The 22,116-nt window shown below is 44.0% G+C and overlaps 1 protein-coding gene and 1 pseudogene across 1 annotated transcript; one reads left to right on the forward strand and one right to left on the reverse strand.

The window, feature by feature from the left end:
• The first annotated feature begins 12,938 nt into the window (after positions 1-12,938).
• Positions 12,939-16,768, forward strand: LOC136520547 (uncharacterized; annotated as a pseudogene).
• Positions 16,769-17,547: 779 nt separating this feature from the next.
• On the reverse strand, positions 17,548-21,198 carry LOC136521647 (probable hexosyltransferase MUCI70). The gene is made up of 7 exons (XM_066515401.1): positions 21,041-21,198; positions 20,762-20,938; positions 20,082-20,153; positions 19,811-19,998; positions 18,603-19,018; positions 18,345-18,529; positions 17,548-18,214 (listed from the first exon to the last, which is right to left on the reverse strand). The coding sequence occupies exons 1-7, from the start codon at positions 21,057-21,059 to the stop codon at positions 17,847-17,849; spliced, it is 1,425 nt and encodes a 474-aa protein (XP_066371498.1). The 5' UTR covers positions 21,060-21,198; the 3' UTR covers positions 17,548-17,846.
• Between the last annotated feature and the right edge of the window lie 918 nt (positions 21,199-22,116).

The raw sequence follows: 22,116 nt of genomic DNA on the forward strand, positions 1-22,116 counted from the left end.
GCGATAATTGGTAGCGTCCGTCATCACGGGACAGCTATAGTCCATGAGTCTTTTTGGTTCCTCGGAATTGGGCTGAATTGGACCCACTTTCTAAGCCGGCTTCCACATGAATAAGAGGGAATTGAGCCCACTTGGATCAGGAGAATATGCTTGCTTGGGACAGAACACACAGAACCCATGCGTGCAGTGTGTGCTTTCGATTGATTCCTAGTAGAATCTAAGCTCCCGTTTGGTATGCGTCGATTGATTCCTAGTAGAATCTATCATCTGTGTACTCTTACTGTAGCAAGAAACTGTTTTTATCGTTTTTCATAAACAAAATCAATTAAGAGCCGATGAAACTGCTATTTTTAGCTTCACTAGCTCTAGCTCCTTTACATATTGTAGTCGGAGCTAGGGCCAGAACTAGAAGAGTCGTGCCAAACATACTATAGGTATAATCTAGTACTATGTCAGATGTATAATCTAGTACTATGTCAGATGCGATGACTTTCCCTATAACAAGGCATATGTTGTAGTTTATGTAAGCTTTTTGGCAGATAAATAAATTGGAGAAAATTCGTTATTTCATACTAAAAATAACTGTTTCTTATTTAGCGATGAAATTTTTCCCTATCCTAGTACTGGGCCTATTTTTTTTGTGCCTAATAGTTTTTTAGCTAACACTGATACGTAGTAGTAGCAAGCGGAAAAGCCCATTTTGCCCTTAATGTCTGGTTCACTAGCTTGAGCTCTCAACCACAACGGGATAGGTAGGATTTTCTTGTTACACGTTGATATTGTAGGATTTTGCTTGTTGCACATATTTTTGTATTGATCATTTGAATTTATGATGTATTAGCTTGTGTGTAATACGACCGGGATCAATCTGATGGCATAAAAGGTTAACACTAGAAAAGTCATCTTTTAAGTGTCAAATGAGAAATTTTCTGGAAGTGGCCAACAGTCGCATCTTCCTAATTTTATTCATCACAAATCCCATCTCCAGTTTTTTCTTCCCTTACCATATGAGAACACGCATCTTGAGGCAAATCCAACGGCCGAGAGTCATCCTCTGGCCTTTGGGAGGCGATTTCGAGCTCCACCGAGGATTCCACGAGAAGTCTCCATTCTCTCCCCCGCTGTTGGGGTTGGGGTGTTGGCCTGCTGCCTTTCCTCCTCCTCAACCTCGAAGCATCGGGCAATTTAATTTATTGCCACTCTTACGGTTGCCACTCCTCCAGTTGCCAGTGTTAAAAGTGCTCCTACATATTTGCCACTGCATGCAATTCATCTCCTACGGATTTGCCATTTTCGCCGACGTGTCGTGGCAGATGGACTCGCCAGCGTGGAAGGCAGCCTAGGAACCCTATTTGGGCGTGGCAAATGACCATATTGCCCCTCCTCCACCTCACGTTCTTTTCTAGGACAGGCAAAGGAACGATCCCGGACCGAGAAGCCACTGACTCTACTCCAACTCACGCAGCGCCCTCTCCCTGAACCTCATGGCGGCGGCGGCAGACAAGCAGGAGGCGCCGGCGACCTCCCCGTCGGTGTAGCCAGGCCAGCCTCGGGCTGGGTCGCCACCCCCACTCCGGCTCCCACCTCCATCCTCCTCTCCCCCATTTTTCTTCTGGCCGCGACGGCGGTCAAGGCAGTGGCGGCGGTCAAGTCAGTGGCGGCGGCCAGGAAGGGGGCACGGCGTACTGTCCCCATTCTTCGACGCACGACGAGCAGTAGGTACGAATCATACTCCCCTGAACACCATTTTGCCCAAATCTGCTGAACCTAGGGTTTCAATCTTATTTTTGTTACACCCAATGTAGTCACACTGCGGTTATTATTGATTCGTATGCATTAAGATGAAGGGGACTGGCTGCCCTCCTTGGTAAGTTTGAGCTTGCATGTGCTGTAGATTTTGGGATCCAGCAGTCCTTTCTTCTACATTTTTTAATGTGCTTACGGTTCTGTCCAGGATTGATCCTGGAAATGCTTTTAGAATCCATGTTTGTGTTGATAAATACACAGCCACTGGTGATTATGATGACAGTGTGGAAATGGTTTAGCAAGAGCATGATGTGTGGTTTGATCTTAGCACCCAGTGCTCCCTGTCTAAGTTTGTGGAAGAAATGAGGACAAACATCATTTGGGGTAGGGATCAGCAGTTACTTGATTGGGGTGTAGACAAAGACAGTGGGACAGAGTGGAAGGTTACTACTGACGAGTAGTTCATGGAGATGATAGAGGCCAGATGGGATGAGAAGGAAATGGATGTGAACTGTGAGGTGCTTGACAGGGATAAGGAATCATCCAGACAGCCTAGATGGGATGCAGGAAAGGCAAATGTGCCAAATGAGCATAGTGTTCATTCCACATCCGGTGTAACAGCAGAGCAAGCTAATGCTTAGGCTAATGTTGAATGCACTGATGATGCTTGTAGCAGTCCAGACCATACTAACTTAGATGATCGTGGAATTGATTGGTCAGCTTACACTATATTACAAGAGGAAGAATTAGATGGGGATGCCACTATCTTAGTAGATGAGGACAAAATATATGAAGCCATGGGATTCAAAGCTACAGATGATCTTGTAGATGGTGGTGATGGTCCAGCCAAGATACCTGTGCCAGTCATTCCTCCTGAGTTTCAAGCAGAGATGGATGCAGTAGCTATGCCTATTGATGATAATGCTGAGTTTGAGCCTTTGTATTTCTATGACAGAGATAATCCTGATATGTCTGTAGGCCAAATCTATCCATCAATGCCTGAATTTAGAATAGCAGTGAAACAACATTCTATAGTTAAAGAGTTTGAGTTGGGCACTGAAAAATCAGACAAAAAGAGGTTTAGGGGTTTCTGCAGATCTGGAGGATGCCAATGGATTATTAGAGCAAAAACTCAGATTGATGGTAGTGTCAGGGTATAATACGAACTTGCCATTGTTTTTTAATAAACATCTCTGTCATTGTTTTATATGTGACATTTGTCATTGTTCTTTTGCAAATACAAATAAACAAAAATACTCATACTTGTGCTTCTAGATCAAGAGTACTCAACAGGATGGCATCCCAGGCTTGGATTGCTGAGAGAGCAGTTCCTTTGCTTAGAGATGACCCCTCAATGGGGGCAAAGGCAGTCAGGAAGGAACTTGAGAAGCAATACAAGGTCAAGATCAACTACCAGACTTGCTGGTATGGTAGGTAGAGGGCTGCAGATAAGCTTTTTGGTAAGTGGGATGATTCTTTTGATTGGTTATATAGATTCAAAGCAGAGGTAGAGCTCAGGTCACTTGGAAGTGTGGTTGAGATAGACACTATTCAAGTAGGAGATAAGGTTCACTTCAGTAGGTTTTTCTGTGCATTCAAAGCTCAGATTGATGGTTTTTTAGAGGGCTGTAGGCCATACATTAGCATATATTCTACTCATCTTAATGGCCAGTGGAATGGTCAGTTGCCTTCAGCCAATGGTATAGATGGTCATAATTGGATGTTTCCAATAGCCTTTGGATTCTTTTAGTCTGAGACCAAGGAAAATTGGATTTGGTTCATGGAGCAGTTGGCTAAGGCACTTGGGCCAGTAGAGCATTTGGCTATCTGCATAGATGCCTGCAAGGGCCTAGAGGCTGCAGTTAAGCAAGTATTCTCCAGGGTAGAGCAGAGGGAATGCTTTAGGCATTTGATGGAGAACATGAAGAAAAGGTTCTATGGTTCCACCTATGCTGGTCAGTACATGTGGCCAGCAGCTAGAGCATACTCAGAGGAGAAGTTTGACAGGCTAATGGCAAAGGCTACTGCAGGAAGGTCAGACATTTGGCCTTGGTTAAATGAGCATCACAAACTAAAGTGGGCCAGAAGCAAGTTCTCAGAAGAAATTAAATGTGATTACATAAACAACAACCTAGCAGAGTCCTAGAATTCTTGGATCAAAGAGTTCAAAGACTTGCCATTAGACTCACTAGCTGATGCAATCAGGATCAAGACTCTGGAACTTTGGGAAAGGAGAAGGAAGATTTCAGTAGCCATGTCAGGGGACATTCTACCAGCTGTAATTCATCAGTTAAATGCTTCCAGTAAGGACTTGTGAAAGCTCTAGTTTGGTTTTGGCTAATTGATGAAACCCTAAGTGCTAACCTAGTTTATCAAGATGATTATGAGATAGGTAGCACTACTCCAAGTGATGAAGCAATGGCGAAGATCATGACAATGGTGATGGCATGGTGATGGTCAAATGCTTAAACTTGGAAAAGAAGAAAGAGAAAAACAAAAGGCTCAAGGCAAAGGTATAAAATGTAGGAGCCATTTTGTTTTAGTGATCAAGACACTTAGTAAGTGTGATCACATTTAGGATAGATAGTCGTACTATTAAGAGGGGTGAAACTCGTATCGGAATGCAGTTATCAAAGTGCCACTAGATGCTCTAACTCATTGCATATGCACTTAGGATCTAGTGGAGTGCTAACACCCTTGAAAATATTTATGAAAATATGCTAACACATGTGCACAAGGTGTTTGCAGGGTTGAGATGGGTTTGGAATTCGGCGCTTTTGGAAAAATGAAATGTCTATTTTCTATTGCGCCAGATGTAAAATTCTTGGTGGTTGGCACATTTGAGCAAGGGTGAAGAAGTTAGAGTTAAAATGGAGTTGGTCGAAATGATGCTGGCGTCGGTCTACTGACCGGACGCTGGGTCACTCAGCGACCGGACGCTGAAAGGCTGCGTCCGGTCGAGCTATCAGATGGCATAGTGGGTAGGGTTGAGCACCGGACGCTGGTCTACGTCCGGTCAAGGTGGACCGGACGTGTCCGGTCGAAAAAACATGCCTCGTGGAGCTTACTGGAAACGACCGGACACTAGGGCTTTAGCGTCCGGTCAGTTTTGACCGGAGCGTCCGGTCAGCTTCGTAGCCGTTGAAATCTAACGAACAGCGTTTGAAGCTGGTGACGCGTGGCGTCCATCGGGCGACAAGACGCTGAGGGCCAGCATCTGGTCGGTATGACCGGAGCGTCCGGTCAGAGCATGTTTTGCCTAGTGAAGGGGTACAATGGCTCTATTTGATGGGAGCTCTATTTATAGCCCCATGGCCGGCTCAAGGGACATCTCTTGCACATTTTCATTGACATAACAACCTTGTGAACTTAGCCAAAGCCCTCCCACTCATCTCCATCATTGATCCATCATTATTGTGAGATTAGGAGAGAATCCAAGTGCATTGCTTGAGTGATTGCATCTAGAGGCACTTGGTATTCGTGTTGCGTTGTGGATTTCGCTTGTTTCTCTTGGTGGTTGCCACCACCTAGATGGTTGGAGCAGCGGTGAAGGATCAGCATGAGTTGGTGATTGTTCGTGGCCGCCTTCGGTGATTGTGAGGGGAGTTGTACCTTTCCCGGCGGAGTGCCGAAAGGTAACTCTAGTAAATTGCTCGTGTCATTGAGTTACCTCACTTGTGGGTCGGTTCTTGCGGTGTCCTATCGTGTGGACAAGGTTTGTGAAACACCTCTTAGCCATTGAACCACCAAGTGTTGGTCGACACAACGAGGACTAGCGTGTTGGCAAACACGTGAACCTCAGGAGAAAAATCAATTGTCTCTCATCATTTGCATTCTCCTAGTGATTGGCTTGATCTTCATCTTGTGATTGATTCATCTCCTACACGGCGGTATAATTATCCTACTTGCTTGTTTATATTCTTGCAAACTAGTTGATACAAGCTCTTTAGTGTAATTAGAATTGAGAGCTTGCTTTGTTATTTACATTCATCTAGTTGAGCTCTTTAGACTAGCAAGTGTGTGTGCCTAAGTAATCATTGCAACTAGAATTGTTGGATAGGTGGTTTGTAACCCTTGTAGAGCTAGAGCAAGTTTGCATTACGTTATTTGTCATACTAATCAAATTGCTCTAGTTAATTTGTAGATTTTTAAATAGGCTATTCACCCCCCCCTCTCTAGCCATATTAGGACCTTTCAAGTGGTATCGGAGCCGTGGTCACCGTTTGATTGAAGGCTTAACAAACTCGGTGTCAAATTATGGCTCAAGTTGTGTTCAACCATGTGGGGGGCAAACCACCATTCTTTGATGGCACAAGTTATGATTATTGGAAGAGAAAGATAAGTGTGTATCTTGGTTCAATCAATGATCAAGTATGGGATGTAACCAAGAATGATTATGCTATCATTAATCCCGACAATCCCACCAATCAAGATAAGTCTAACAAGCAATGCAATACAATAGCTCTCAACACCCTATACAATGCCCTTGATCCAAAGGTGTTTGAGCAAATCAAGGATTGTGAAAGAGCAAATAAAGTATGGAGGAGATTGGAGGAAACCTATGAGGGCACACCGGAGGTGAAGAGTGCCAAGTTATATATTCTCAAGGACAAGTTGATAGGTTTCAAGATGAAAGATGATGAGAGCATACCAGAGATGTTCCATCGCTTACAAGTCATTGTCAATGATTTGAAGGCTTTGGGAGAAAAAATCAAGAATGATGATGTCTCTCATCGATTCTTGATGAGTCTACCTCCAAGGTTTGAAATGTTGAGAATGCTAATCATGATCAAATCCAAGCAAGCATTAGTAATGGCAATGTGCAAGATCAACAAATGGCTAGTTCATCATCTCAACCAAGTGATCAATCAAATGCTAGCAATCAAGTGCAAGTGCTTCAACCAACTAATGTTGCAAGAGATCATCCATTGGACACCATTATTGGTGATATTTCAAGAGGTGTGCAAACAAGATCAAGATTGGCATCATTTTGTGAGCACTTCTCATTTATGTCATCCATTGAGTCTAAGAAGATAGATGAAGCTTTGAATAATGTTGATTGGATCAATGCTATACATAAAGAGCTAAACAACTTCACAAGAAACTAAGTATGGGAGTTAGTTGAGAGGCCTAAGGGTCATAATGTGATTGAAACCAAGTGGGTCTTTTAGAACAAGCAAGATCAAGATGGGATAGTGATAAGGAACAAAGCAAGATTAGTGGCTCAAGGTTATACTCAAGTTGAAGGTCTTGACTTTGGAGAAATATATGCCCCGGTTGCAAGATTGGAAGCAATTAGGATCTTGCTAGCTTATGCATGTGCCCACAACATCAAGTTGTATCAAATGGATGTAAAGAGTGCATTTCTCAATGGGTACATCAATAAGCTTGTGTATGTTGAGCAACCTCCTGGTTTTGAAGATGAAAAGAAACCCAACCATATTTACAAGTTGAGAAAGGCTTTGTATGGATTGAAATAAGCACCTAGAGCATGGTATGAGAGATTGAGGGATTTCCTACTCTCTAAGGGATTCAAGATGGGAAAGGTTGACACCACTCTCTTCACCAAAAGGCTTGGAAATGACTTATTTGTAATGCAAATCTATGTTGATGATATCATCTTTGGATCAACAAATCAAAAATTTTGTGAGGAGTTTGGCAAGATGATGGTAAGTGAGTTTGAGATGTCTATGATTGAAGAACTTAGTTACTTCCTTGGTCTTCAAATCAAGGAAATGGAGAATGGCATATTTGTGAGTCAAGGCAAGTATATCAATGATATGCTCAAGAAGTTTGAAATGGATGAGAGTAAAGCTATTAGTACACCAATGAGGACAAGTGGAAGCTTGGATAGTGATGCTAGTGGCAACATGATGGATCAAAAGATGTATCGGTCTATGATTGGAAGTCTACTCTATGTGACCGCATCAAGACCAGATGTGATGTTTAGTGTATACATGTGTGCTAGATTTCAAGCCTCACTAAGAGAAAGTCATTTGAAGGCAACAAAGAGAATATTGAGGTACTTGAAGCATACACAACATGTTGGATTATGGTATCCCAAAGGAGCAAGATTTGAGTTGATTGAATATTCGGATTCTGATTATGCGGGATGCAAAGTTGAGAGAAAGAGCACATCGGGCACATGTCAACTATTGGGAAGATCACTTATATCTTGGTCATCAAAGAAGCAAAATAGTGTAGCACTTTCAACTGCTGAAGCGGAGTACATTTCGGCCGGTAGTTGTTGTGCTCAATTACTTTGGATGAAGGCTACTTTGAGTGACTTTGTAATCAAGTTTAAGCAAGTGCCATTGCTATGTGACAATGAAAGTGCCGTAAAGCTCACCAACAATCCGGTTCAATACTCAAGAACAAAGCATATAGATGTCCGCCATCATTTCATAAGAGATCACCAACAAAAAGGGGACATTTGCATAGAGAGTGTGGGCACCGAAGATCAACTTGTCGATATATTCACCAAGCCACTTGATGAGAAGAGGTTTTGCAAGCTAAGGAATGAATTGAACATACTTGACTTCTCCAATATGTGTTGATGCACCCCCATTATATGACATGCCTCTCCTTCGAGCAAAGCAAGGTAAAGTTGATTGACATGTCATCCATTCATTACTAAGGACTTGTTTAGTGCATCTAGTCATTCCTATTATGTACTAGGCTCATTCATGAAAATCAAATGAATTTGATGCTTATATGGTACCACTATTGCTTGTATGTTTGAAATGATCTAGTGGTAGCATATGACATATTTGTGGGCTTGTAAACCTAGTGTTTGAGTTAGAAAATGAGCTATAAGTGTTTAACTCAACATGGTACAAGATAACCCTTATTTGGAGGTGTGAAGAAGCTTGTCCTTGGATCAAACCGAGTTAAATATCTTTTGCAAGTAATCTAGATTAAACCAAAATTAAGAAAATGATCCTTATTTCACATGGTTTCACCCCAACCTATCCATAATTTAAGCTCATCTTTTGTGCTAATTGTTGACAAAGGGGAAGAGAAACAAAGATATGAGTGATAGGGGAGCATTGGACATAAGGGGAGAGATATGCTAAAGGAAATGGATCAATTAAAATTTTGAGCACACAAGTAGGGGGAGCAAGCTCATAAACTTGTATGATGCATTTGAATGAATATTTCATATATTTGTTTGCATAGTACAAATTCTAAGTTTCAACATCCATGCTTGTGTGGTGTATGCTAGTTATAGGTTTGAATGATGAAATGAAAAACTAGCATACATAGGCTAAAAGTAACTAGACTCATGCTCACATTATGAAAACTAGACCCTTGCTTTTAATGTTGATCTCATGGGGTATTCTAGTTTTTGTGTATGTCTAGTTACTAATGGTGCTAAGGATGGTATATTGGTGCACTCCGATTGGTATCACGCTCCAAAGGTCCATCTCTTATACCTTAGCATCATTTGGTAGAAATTGACTCCTATATTTCCTATCTAAGCATATGTGCAAAGCTACAATCCAAACTCTTAGCACATATGTAGGGGGAGCAATTACTACCATATGGAGTTCATGAAACTTGCCTATACCCTTTACACATGGTAAATATGCTTGGGCAAGCAACATGGATTCAAATGAACTTTAATTTATATCTTTGTATAAGGGTTGTCATCAATTACCAAAAAGGGGGAGATTGAAAGCTCTAGTTTGGTTTTGGTTAATTGATAAAACCTCAAGTGCTAACCTAGTTTATCAAGATGATTATGAGATAGGTAGCACTACTACAAGTGATGAAGCAATGGCGAAGATCATGACAATGGTGATGGCATGGTGATGGTCAAATGCTTAAACTTGGAAAAGAAGAAAGAGAAAAACAAAGGGCTCAAGGCAAAGGTATAAAATGTAGGAGCTATTTTGTTTTAGTGATTAAGACACTTAGTGAGTGTGATCACATTTAGGATAGATAGCCGTACTATTAAGAGGGGTGAAACTCGTATCGGAATGCGGTTATCAAAGTGCCACTAGATGCTCTAACTCATTGCATATGCATTTAGGATCTAGTGGAGTGCTAACACCCTTAAAAATATTTGTGAAAATATGCTAACACATATGCACAAGGTGTTTGCAGGGTTGAGATGGGTTTGGGATTCGACACTTTTGGAAAAATGAAATGTCTATTTTCTATTGCACCGGATGCAAAATTCTTGGTCGTTGGCACATTTGAGCAAGGGTGAAGAAGTTAGAGTTGAAATAGAGTTGGTCGAAATGATGCTGGCGTCGGTCTACTGACCGGACGCTGGGTCACTCAGCGACCGGATGCTAAAAGGCTACGTCCGATCGAGCTGTCAGACGGCACAGTGGGTAGGGTTGAGCACCGAACGCTGGTCTGCGTCCGGTCAAGGTGGATCGGACGCGTTCGGTCGAAAAAACATGCCTCAGGGAGCTTACTGGAAACGACCGGACGCTGGGGCTTCAGCGTCCGGTCAGTTTTGACCGGAGCGTCCGGTCAGCTTCGTAGCCGTTGAAATCTAACGAACAGCGTTTGAAGCTGGTGACGCGTGGCGTCCATCGGGCGATCGGACGCTGAGGGCCAGCGTCCGGTCGGTATGACCGGAGCGTCCGGTCAGAGCGTGTTTTGCCTAGTGAAGGAGTACAACAGCTCTATTTGATGGGGACTCTATTTATAGCCCCATGGCCGGCTCAAGGGACATCTCTTGCACATTTTCATTGACATAACAACCTTGTGAGCTTAGCCAAAGCCCTCCCACTCATCTCCATCATTGATCCATCATCATTGTGAGATTGGAAGAGAATCCAAGTGCACTGCTTGAGTGATTGCATCTAGAGGCACTTGGTATTCGTGTTGCGCTGCAGATTTCGCTTGTTTCTCTTGGTGGTTGCCACCACCTAGACGGTTGGAGCAGCGGTAAAGGATTAGCACGAGTTGGTGATTGTTCGTGGCCGCCTTCGGTGATTGTGAGGGGAGTTGTACCTTCCTCGGCGGAGTGCCGAAAGGTAACTCTAGTAAATTGCTTGTGTCATTGAGTTACCTCACTTGTGGGTCAGTTCTTGCGGTGTCCTATCGTGTGGACGAGGTTTGTGAAACACCTCTTAGCCGCCGAACCACCAAGTGTTTGTCGACACAACGGGGACTAGCGCGTTGGCAAACACGTGAACCTCGGAAGAAAAATCAATTGTCTCTTATCATTTGCATTCTCCTGGTGATTGGCTTAATCTTTATCTTGTGATTGGTTTATCCCCTACACGGCGGTATAATCACCCTACTTGCTTGTTTATATTCTTGCAAACTAGTTGATACAAGCTCTTTAGTGTAATTAGAATTGAGAGCTTGCTTTATTATTTACATTCATCTAGCTGAGCTCTTTAGACTAGTAAGTGTGTGTGCCTAAGTAATCATTGCAACTAGAATTATTGGATAGGTGGCTTGCAACCCTTGTAGAGCTAGAGCAAGTTTGCATTACGCTATTTGTCATACTAATCAAATTGCTCTTGTTAATTTATAGATTTTTAAATAGGCTATTCACCCCCCCCCCCCTCTAGCCATATTAGGACCTTTCAACTTGGTCATCTAAAAGTGCTCTAAGGAAATCCTAGAGAAGCTGAAGTTGCTGTATGGTACCAGGGTGAGGAAATTAGAAGGCATGTGGTTTACCTTGAAGAGCAGAAGTGCACATGTAGGGAGTGGCAAGTTAGTGGCAAGCCTTGCTCACATGCTCTTGCAGTGATTACTGTTGAGAGGCAGCCAGACATGAGCAAATATGTGCATGAGGCATACAGTGTGAAGAAGTTACAATCAGCTTATGTAGGAGTCATACCACACATAACTGACAAGCAACAATGGCCTAAAGTAGACAAGGGTTTCAAGGTTTCTCCACCTGTGGTGAAGGGCCCTAAACCACTAGGCAGGACTAAGAAGAATAGAACCCTAAGCTGTTTGGAGAGGTCAGGCAAACCAACAAGACAAGTGACATGTAAGGGCTACGGTGAACTTGGCCATAGAGCAACTAGCTGGAGGTGTAGCCTCACAGGGACCAAGAAAAGGTATATTATATTTTCACTTTCTTTGTTTCTTGTCACACTTAATTACTAACTTTCACAAATATTTGTGTACAGGAAGAGGACCAAGAAGACAGCAACAAAGCCTGGAAGGAAGAAGCAAAGAACTATTGAAGATTCAGTAGAAGTGGGAGAGGAAACATCAAGAGCCAAGAGGGCAGCAGCAAGGGAGGTAAAGGCGGTGGCAGAAGCAGCAGGAGCAGCAAGAGAGGCAATAGCACAGCCGCCATGTTTGGCTCTTGTCCCAGTAGCAGCATCAATGGAGGCAGCCCCACCATGCCAAAGGTTTGTTGCCACCATTGACTTGACAAAAAAACCATAAATACAAATCTAACTATTTGTTCAATGTAGGAGGTTGGACTTAGAGGAACCGGTGCTATTGGAGATAGTACCAGCAGTTGCTCCAAAGAAAATGACACCAAGGAAGAAACAACTAGCATCCAAGGTGAAGAAATCCACACCAACAAAGTCTGCCAACTAAGGCTTCTGTGTTGAATATTTTGCATGCGTTTTCTTTTTTGGATGGACCTATTATGTATGGACATGTATAACTAATGGCTATCATGTGCCACTACTTTAACGAAACTATTCAGTCATGGATCAAGGACCTATTTTGTATAGCTATGTACCACTAATGGTTGTCATGTGCCACTGTTGTAAGAACTAATGTTAATAACCGTGGACCTTTTATGTATGGATCTATGCATGTTGTTGATCAGTTATGTATGTTGTTATGGTAATTTGTGGCAGTTTGAGCTTCCATTTTTTCAGCATATATGCACCATGTTTCAGCATGTATTTTTCACCATGTTCTATATACATGTTCCATCAGTAGTACACAGGAGGAGTGGGGGTGAGAGAAGCTATGAGAGTGCTGTGGGGTGCCTCTGACCCAACCGGAACCAGCCTAGGAACAAAAGAAAAGGGCGAAGGGCAGGAAGGTCATTTGCCAGGCCCAAACAGGCCTCCCAGGCTGCCTTCCACGCTGACGAGTTCATCTGGCACGACACGTCGATGAAAATGGTAAATCCGTAGGAGGTGAATTACATACAGTAGCAAATATGTAGAAGCACTTTTAACACCGGAGGAGTGACAACCGTAAGAGTGACAATAAATTAAATTGCCCCGAAGCATCCATCCATCCAGTCCACCTCCTCTCGCTCGCTCTCCAGTGCCACGGAGGGAAGCGTGGCCGAGGGGAAGAAGAGGATGGAGGCGGCGTGGACCGGTGCGGTGAATCGAGCCACCGACATGGCCGACTCCGCCAAGCGCTTCCTCCTCTCCTTCCGCCGCCCGCCGACGCCGACGCCGCCGCCGTGTCCGGTCGCCGACCCCAATCCCGTAAGCGAACCCACACCTTCTCTGTCTTCTCGCAGTTCAAAGCCTACGCCGTAGAGGCAGGACTCTGTCCCATTCGCGTTGCGGTGGATGAGGATGCCGGCCGGTCTAGTTTGAGCGTGCCTGTAATGCCAAAAGCCTAAAGCTTTCCCCTTTTTTTTCGATCGATGTAGGGTTTTGCGGAAGCTGTGGCCTATTTGTTGCGATTATGTACCAAGTTTTTTTTTTTTTTTGGCAGCCACATTAGGAACAGGAGGGCAATGAACTGCACCATTTTCAGACTGTTGTGTTGTGTGCTACTAGTGTCCTAGCGAGTTACTCCTACAGTAGTTTGCTGTGCCATCAGTTGCATTTAAACGTTAATTAATGTAGGGTTTTGTTGGGGGCCGAGGCACATCTGTTGCGTTTGTTTATCTGCATCATATGAGCCCCATCGCCAAGGTTTTGGATTTCTTTTTCTTTTTGGCAGTCACATTAGGAGGGAAAATCAGCGCCATTTTCTGACTGTTGTGTCCTAGCATCCTAGTGAGTTTGTTTGCATTGAAAGGCCGGTATGTTGTGTTTGGAAATATGAGCTAGGGCGGATCGTTATGTACAGATAGAAAACTTCACGGATATACCGGTCTAACTATGTATGTCACATAACAATTGTGTTTTAATAAGCCCTCCTAACAAGATGAACATCCTCTCTAATGTCACATAGCAAGATGTATGTACATCATAGGTTTGGTTGGGCCCTTCACGAAATAAGCCCTCCTAACATCATCTCTAATGTCTAGATGGAATTGATCATTTGCTACACAACATCCAGGTTGAAAACCTTAATACCTTGAACATCTTGCTCATGTGACGACGGTTCTTGATGATCAACACCTTGTACTGTTTCTAGTGGATGTGGCTCTGAATCTCCTAGTTCTTCTTGTTCTTCAGATTCAGCAACAGCAACATTACCGCTTTCACGAGTACTTGGCCCCAAGTTGCTTCCACTTGCGGAATTTGTACTAGGAAAAAAGCTTTTCAAATCTGCAAAACCAATTAACAATTCAATTGATTTCACCAATCAGAGATCAATCTCTATCTATTTAATTGACAAACAATTTGCAATGGATTAATGACAGTAACTAGTTTCTTATACCGCTTCTGGCTCAATGGAGTTGGAGCTGTCGGCCTCCTCGCCGTCGCCGTGTTAGACGTATCGCCGGCTTCAGTTTCATCTCTTCCCCCAATGGCTTCATCTCCTCCCCCATCCATCAGCGGCTACTGCTGCAGTGCTGCCTCGGCCGCCTGGGCGGAGTGCAGGGCCGCCTGCCGCCGCTCGCTCCTCGCTGGCTGTCGGCGTAGAGACTAGGGACAGGGAGGCAGGGACAGGGAGCACGGCTTGCCGGCTTGGAGGAGTTGGAGCGCCGCCGCCTCGCCGCCAGTTGAGGCTTGGAGCGCCGCCGCCAAGCACAGCACGGCGGAGCCGCGGAGGGGAAGTTCCGATTTGGAGCGCTCTCTGCCTCTCGTGCGTGTGCTTAGACCTAAGGGCCAAAATGGGCCATGCCTCAAACGGCCAGACGGCCCAACACAGCAGGGTGGTACCTTTCTTCAACCTTCCGTCATCGCATCATCGCCGCATCGGACCTGCGCCTGCGCTCACACTTTGACGGACGCCGTCGCCGGTCGGAGAACAGGGGTACTAGTGGTGCTCACCGGAGGGGACCTAGGGCGGCTGCCCAAGCTCGCCCTATAGGTCGGTCCGCCTCTGGCTGCGCTGAGTGTTACACAGCAAACAGCATAGACAGTTTCTTCCCTGAGCAATGAGGCTGCATGACTGCGCTAGGTAACCTGTGATACAGATGTTTTTTTTTTTGGTTTGTAATTCATGTTTTATTCAATCAGAAGTTTATCAGAATTTAACCATGGTCAATTAATTTGTGCCAGTAGTTAAGAAGGACACGTGATAGGATTGTTTCTGTTTCTTTCATATAAACAGATACTGGGATAGACAAGTGTGGTGTTCTAATTCCTAAAATACATGTGCAAAATGGAATGTCTAGTGTTGCACCAGCAAGAAGGCAACAAGTGGTGCTTTTCTTCTCATGCGCCCTTAATGACTTTTCTATTCGCGACATGCTTTTGCGTCAGGGGACAGGGGTAAACTTGATGTTCAATTATGGGTTTGTGCTTTTGATTTTGTTTGGCATTTCCTTTGGAGCCTCTGATTCATATATCTTCCATTCTTTATTTACTTCAGGTACAGATCTTGAAGCGTTTGCAGCGACAAGCGTTTTATGACATTATGCAGTTGAGGGAGAGACAAGAGAAAGTTGAAAGAGTGATCTCGTTGTTCAAAGCTACCAAAGTTGGTCCATTCGCAGAAGAAAGCACTCGGGTCAAGGGTGTTATCAATGTTGCTGGCTCGCTCCCAAGAGATATCTCAGAAACAGAATCTGGTATCAGTTCACGGTTTGTGTTTGAGGCTCCCGTCAGGAAGAAGGACTCCCTCTTTGTTGAGCTCAGCACTGATCATAGATGCATGGCTCAAGAAAATGATAAAATTGAGACCCCTTTTGCGCTGTCAAAGTTGATGTACCTGTCGAGTATCAATGACTCATTTTCTGTTGCTGCTGTACCAAAAGGAGCAAGATGTAAAGATTTTTCAACAGACCAAAATATCCGGGAGGTAATTTCTTTAGACAAGCAGTGATGCCTTCAATACTACTACTCCCTCCATTCCAAATTATAAGACATTTTGGCTTTTCTAGATACATTGATTTTACTATGTATCTAGACAGTGTATATCTAAGTACATAGCAAAAACTACGTTTCTAAAAAAGTCAAAATATCTTATAATTTGGAATGGAGGGAGTACCATTTTGCCTTCTAATGTGTAAGGTAACAGTTTGCTTGACAGGAACATTGGCTGGCCAGTTTGCGTTCTTCGTTGAGGCCACCTTTGCTGAGTAAAAGTCACAGATATGGTGGTGGCCTAATACTGAGATCGAAGGACTTAGCTGTTTCTCTTGCGGAGCTGATTTCAGTTGCCGGGAGGCCAGTAAACGATGGTGAAGCCAGCAGAGTTTATACAGAGTTTGGGCAAATCTCGTACCAGTTCCCAGATGACATAAAGTTGACCCTGTCTGCTGCTTTGCATGGACCCAGTGTAATTCCTCGGAAGAGGAAACCAACTGCTGGAGGTTGTGTTGATCTTGAACTGGAAGTTGATGAGGACACTAGAATCGGGGCCTGGATTGAGTTCAACAAGAAGCCAAACTCACGTTTACTGAGATGGGCCGTCACACTATCAGATACACCGCAGGGTGACCTTGGATGGGGCGTGAGCTTGCGTAGAGGCACTGAGGCCAAACCAGCAACTGTTTCAGGTGGAGGGATTTCTGAACCTGCATCTGGGGAAGACTGCTGCCGTGCAGCCTGGCATCGTGTTCAATGTGGATGGGAGGAGGTGCAGACCTGGTCTTGTATTCCACTCGAGTTGGTCCTTGTGAGTCTAGTGAAGGAACCTTTGGTAGATCAGAGAATGCTGCTGGAATTGTCAGGTGGAAAGAACTATTCATTGAGAAGCACATGGTGCGTTGCACCGATTATTTTGACGTGTTATAACTTGTAATTGTAGATTTGATATCCCTTTACCTTCGCGTAGAGTTTTCTAGATATGATGAACCATGATGGGGCATGAGCTTGTGAAGAGGCACTGAGGCCAAACAGCAACTGTTTCAGTCAAACGTGGATGTGACTTGTGAGGAGGTGCAGACCTGGTCCTGTATTCCTTCCACTCGAGTTGGCCCTTGTGATTCTGGTGTAGGAACTTTTGGTAGATCAGAGAATGCTGATGGAATTGTATCAGGTGGAAGGAAAGTGATTCATCTAGAGAAGCGCATGATGCGTTGGCGCTGATTAATTTCAGGTGCTATAACTTCTAATTGTTGTTTTGATATCCCTATACCAGATCTGACGAACCATGAATCTTCTATGGTGAACAATATTTTTATGGCACCTACATAAATGAGTGTAAATGAATCCCCAGTGTTTAAATTGCAATTGTGAAATGATTGTTGACTGGACGGTATGATTTCATCACCACAAACAAGAATTCGATCTGTTACATTCCACGGTTCTTTTGCAAATTCAACGATTTTGCACAGAACTGGAAGCAACAAAGCTTAAGCGTTAGCCTACAGTACTCGCAATGTTCAGCTGCAATAGAAATATACAGCAAATTACATACTCTCGTCTGATTGAGCCAAAGGAAAACGTAGAGGAAAAATCTGTGACGAGGTTCTTTATACATCAAGGATCGAGTTCCACAGTGCTAACAGGGACATCTGCAGGATACGGCCATTCCGATCGTCGGCGGACGGCCGGAGCCGTGTCCGAGTCCGACTACTGATGAAAAATTATGTACTCTGCCACTTCTGTTCTCTTATACTTATGTTGAATTGCAATGTGAAATGTTAATGATTAGTCATATGGTTTCATCCCTACAAAATGAATCCGTTGATTACGTTCCTCCGTTCTTTTGCACAGAACTGGAAGCAACATACTCCAAGCATTAGCCTACAGTACACCCTGTGTTCAGTTGCAACAGAATCTACAGGAATTACATGATCTCATCTGATTAAGCGAGCGGCAAAAGAATAAATAAAAAATAAGTGTTCTACTTTGTACAACCATGAAAGAATCAGAGACCACAAATTTTACATCCTAGCCAGCTGATGAAGTTCTTTTTACAGCAGGGAGTTCCACAGAGCTGAGATTTGCGGGATACGGAGTCCATAGCCCTAATCCTCCTCTACTCTCCTTCAGTCCCTTCTTCACAATCTCATCGATTGTTTTGGCCCATTCGACTTTAGATGAGTGTTCTCTTGTGTGTCTGTGCAAGATGAACAGCGAATTGTATTCACAGTTGGGGAACATGAAGAACTTAAGAGCGTCTCCGAGCCTATGCACCACGTAGCCAAAGCTGATCTGATCACGTGGTGTGAAAAGATTGACCTCGTTGAACCAGAGGCAGCTGAATAGATCGGTCATCGTTGTGTGTTCCCGGATCAGCACTGCTCCCTCCGGCACATCTGCAAGTTATAATCGGATTATTAAGCACTGTGGATTGGTGGAAGTGGAACAATGGATTCTGAAAGTATTGATGTTAAGCAACGAGCAACAGTTGTGTAGAATGTTGTGGGCATATGTGATTTCACTCACCACTAGGCATCTTTTTCTTTGGGCTCCAAGGTTCCATCCCCTCATAATAGTACATCTTCATCTGAAGATCAACCAAAGGACGAGCATACCGCTTCCGTCGTTTGATTGCATCACCCTCTTCATAGATGCTCCTATGATGCTTATGGACAGCTACTGCAAATGTGTATTTTCCACGCCAGAGATATCTGCAAAGAATTTCCATTTTAGATCATCGATAAAGCAATATGATGTGTCTGAGGTTCCAGATAGAAAGCCAACCTCTCAAGAATAAGCAGTGGATCAACTATGAGCTCCATTTTCCCATCAATCCAAATGCTATACCAAGCTTGAGGAAATAGCCTGTGCGTTAAAATCTTTGGTATTTTTCCATTCCTTCTGGGTTCGTCAAATGGGAGGCGATGTACCGTTATAAGTCGCCATATACCAACCCATTTTCCTCCAGCATTGTCAACCTTGACAGTTGTATTCTTTTCAATAAAATCAAGAGATACTTCATCTACCACCATTAGGAAGCAGAACAGTTTCTGAGACCGACGACTAATATTTGATGGCTGATGGGGAATGTCATAACCATCAAAAATACCAGAGGCAACCACAAATTTGCATTTCTGTATGTACTTGACATCAATGATATCCATATCCGCACCGCTATTTTTCATAAATCCACAGTGCACCTGGGCATATCACAGGCCAAACACTTGTAGGTTCAGAGGCTTAACGATAAAGCATCATAACTTAAGATTCAGAAAATGAGGAAAATGAAAAGACCGTAATAAGGTACCGTTTAGAGGGAAAAAGTGCACTGTTCTTTTGAAACAATGATGAAATTGTAGGTCATATCTTTTTATTGTATGCCCAAAGCAGACAAGCACTAGAAAACTACACTAACTGGTCACCGACATTATAACTCCAGTGTAGATTCTAGTGACTGATCCTCATCATCTATGGACCTCGAAAAATATTAAGCTGATGATTGGTCCAATGCATAGATTGTCCATAATAAGTTCTATGCTGTAGCAAGCAATTTCTGTCAAGTAGGGTAAGTAAGTTTCAGGTATTTTGATCACAAGGATGTTTCCAAGACAATTCGCACATTGTGTGCACTTCACTGATGTAGTTTGCAAGACACCACAAATGGAAAACAAATGCAAGGTGAAAACATCAAAACACATGGATGCAGAATGTAGTTCTCCCCATTGCACCAAAAAAAAAAATCCTAGTGAAGGTATAGTAAAAGGGGTTACTCCTTCATTTGCCTTATGTGCAGTTTGATACCAGACCCATTCATTTAGCATTCAACAAAATCTGGAAATGCTTCAGTGCCAAATGCCCTAATCTACAAAAGGAGAATCTAAATGATCGTTGAACTAACTGCCACTAAATGAAAAGCTATAGCACAGAAATTAAGAACCAAGTGTGCAAGCAAGTTTAAATTTTACAAGCACACATTAAAGGCAAGTAGTTACCTTCATGGTAGAATTCAGTTTAAAGCTCTCCTCCCTCTGTTTCCAGTTTTGACGTCCTCCAAACAGCGGTGAAGGATCTTTATCCTGTTTGTCAATAGTTATATAGGATAGCTTCTTTACGATTGTGTTGGGAATCCTCTTTGGGATGGCAACAGCATTTGGATCATCCGCAACAGGTATTGGGCAGCCTGTGGATCGAACTAACCAATGTGAGGCTACGAAGCAGTCACAATTTAGCCACCAAAAGAATTTTTTATGGCACAAGTCTTACGGTGGAGTGGTTTCGATGAGAGCCCCATCGAGTCCAACACAGAGAGAACTTTATTGTCTTTTTTGCAAAGGGCTGCAGAGATACAAGGCATGCCAAAGTATGTAATGATAATTGATAAGACAAAGTACCACTGTTATGATAATCAGTCTATGGAAGACCAGAAGGTATTTAAATTCAGAGTAAATAGTCTGAAGAAAATAATATTCAGAAGATCTAGCACTGAAACAGCATCACAAATTCATAATAGAGATTAAATAAAGTATTAGAAGAACATATAATTATCGTGTGCATGAGCAAGTAAGAAGTGATGAACATTAGCTATAACTGACAAGAAAGACATCTTAATGCACGATTGCACACTGAATGTGAAAGGAGACGTGAGATAACCAACAGAATTAGTAGTTATCAGATACTGTTTCCATTCCTTGTCGGTGAAGAATGTGGATAGGTTAACCGGCCCGTCCTGTTACTACTTGAGTTACTAACTTCCAAAGCAATGTAAGCAGGCAAGCCTCTGCTACTGCACTACCGATGCATCATCAAGCCCAGGGCATTTGCACACTGCAAAGACGAAGCTGGGCAGCCATAGTGACAGTATTCTGCCAGCAGAACAGGGAAGGGCATTGCAGTGGGTCTATGGATAGCAGAGAGGGAAGCCGCGGGGGACCAAACTGGCTGACCTGAGAGGAACGCGACGGGGGAGCTGCAGGGCCGGAGGTGGAAGGCGAGTGCGACGAGGCCAAGCATGGCCCAGGCGATGGCCGACACGAGCACCAGCCGCGCGGCGCCCCTGCGGGACACCACCCGCATCGCCGCCGCGTCCGCCTTCGACGCCGCCTCCGTGATGATGCCGCCGCCTGTGACGGAACCGAACCGAACCGTCAGATCCGAACAGGGAGAGCGAGCGCAGCGCCAATTGGCTGGATCGCATCGGGTCGGTCCGCGGGTCCGGTGCCTACCTCTGCTTCGCCTCGCCATTCCTCCGCCGCCGCCGTGCTCCCGTGCGAGGCGAGGGCTTGGGTGACGTCAGGCCTACGCCTTACGGGATGGTTGGGGACCCCACTGAGGCACTGACAGTCTGTGACTGTGTGAGCGAAAACAAAACGAATCAAACATCAAATCCACCTGGAGATGGACTCTGATACTGTGACGACTGATGAAGCCTGCAATGCAATTTGATATCATTTTCATATTGAGAGATTAGTTTGCTATTAGTGGTAGACTGTAGAAGACTAATAGTCTGTTCAGCTGAGCTGGATTAAAGTCGGCCGGTCGTTTTCGGCTGATTTGTTGTGAGAGAAAAATATTGTTCTGACCGATAGGTGAACAGTGTTTTGTGAGGAGGAAGCAGCCGGCTCCAGCCAGCCGAACGGGCTATAAGTGGGTGCTTTCCAGCAAAAGAAAACATGGTAAATTACAATTATAAAAATGATTATTTGGATTGGTACCATTACAATCCTCATAACTTTGAGATGTACCATTAAAATTCGTCTATTTTGAGATCTACCATTATAATTCATCGTTTCACTGAGTTTCGTCATTCTCTACGTCTTCCAGCTGCTTGGGCCCACTGGCAGTCGTATGTGCACTGTTCTCTTTTTTGTATGGACGATTTTGCCCCGTCCGAAGATGAAAGAGCCCTGCGCTGCGCTCGTGGCCCCATCTCTCAGTCCCTTCTCCTCCTCGCGCTCACTCTGTCTCTCACTCGTCCTCCCGACGCGGCGACAGCGGGGACCCGAACCCTAACCCTAGCCGCCGGAGTTCCACAGAGCTGAGATACGTAGGATACGAAGTCCAAAGCCCTAATCTTCCTCTACCCTCCTTCAGTCCCCTCTCTTCATAATCTCATCAATTGTTTTGATCCATTGGACTTTTGATGAGTGTTCTCTTGTGTGTCTGTGCAAGATGAACAACGATGTATTCACAGTTGGAGAACATGAGGAACTTAAGAGCGTCTCCGAGCGTATGCACCACGTAGCCAAAACTGATCTGATTACATGGTGTGAAAACATTGGCCTCATTGAGCCAGAGGCAA

The sequence above is a fragment of the Miscanthus floridulus genome, chromosome 18 (assembly GCF_019320115.1).
Source record: "Miscanthus floridulus cultivar M001 chromosome 18, ASM1932011v1, whole genome shotgun sequence".
NCBI lineage: Eukaryota > Viridiplantae > Streptophyta > Magnoliopsida > Poales > Poaceae > Miscanthus > Miscanthus floridulus.

Bases quoted from the DNA above. Each gene is read 5' to 3' on its own strand.
- LOC136521647 (XM_066515401.1), bottom strand. The intron at 18,530-18,602 runs GTTGGCTTTCTA...AATTCTTTGCAG, and splicing joins CCACTGCTTATTCTTGAGAG to ATATCTCTGGCGTGGAAAAT. The intron at 18,215-18,344 runs GTGAGTGAAATC...TATAACTTGCAG, and splicing joins AAAGAAAAAGATGCCTAGTG to ATGTGCCGGAGGGAGCAGTG.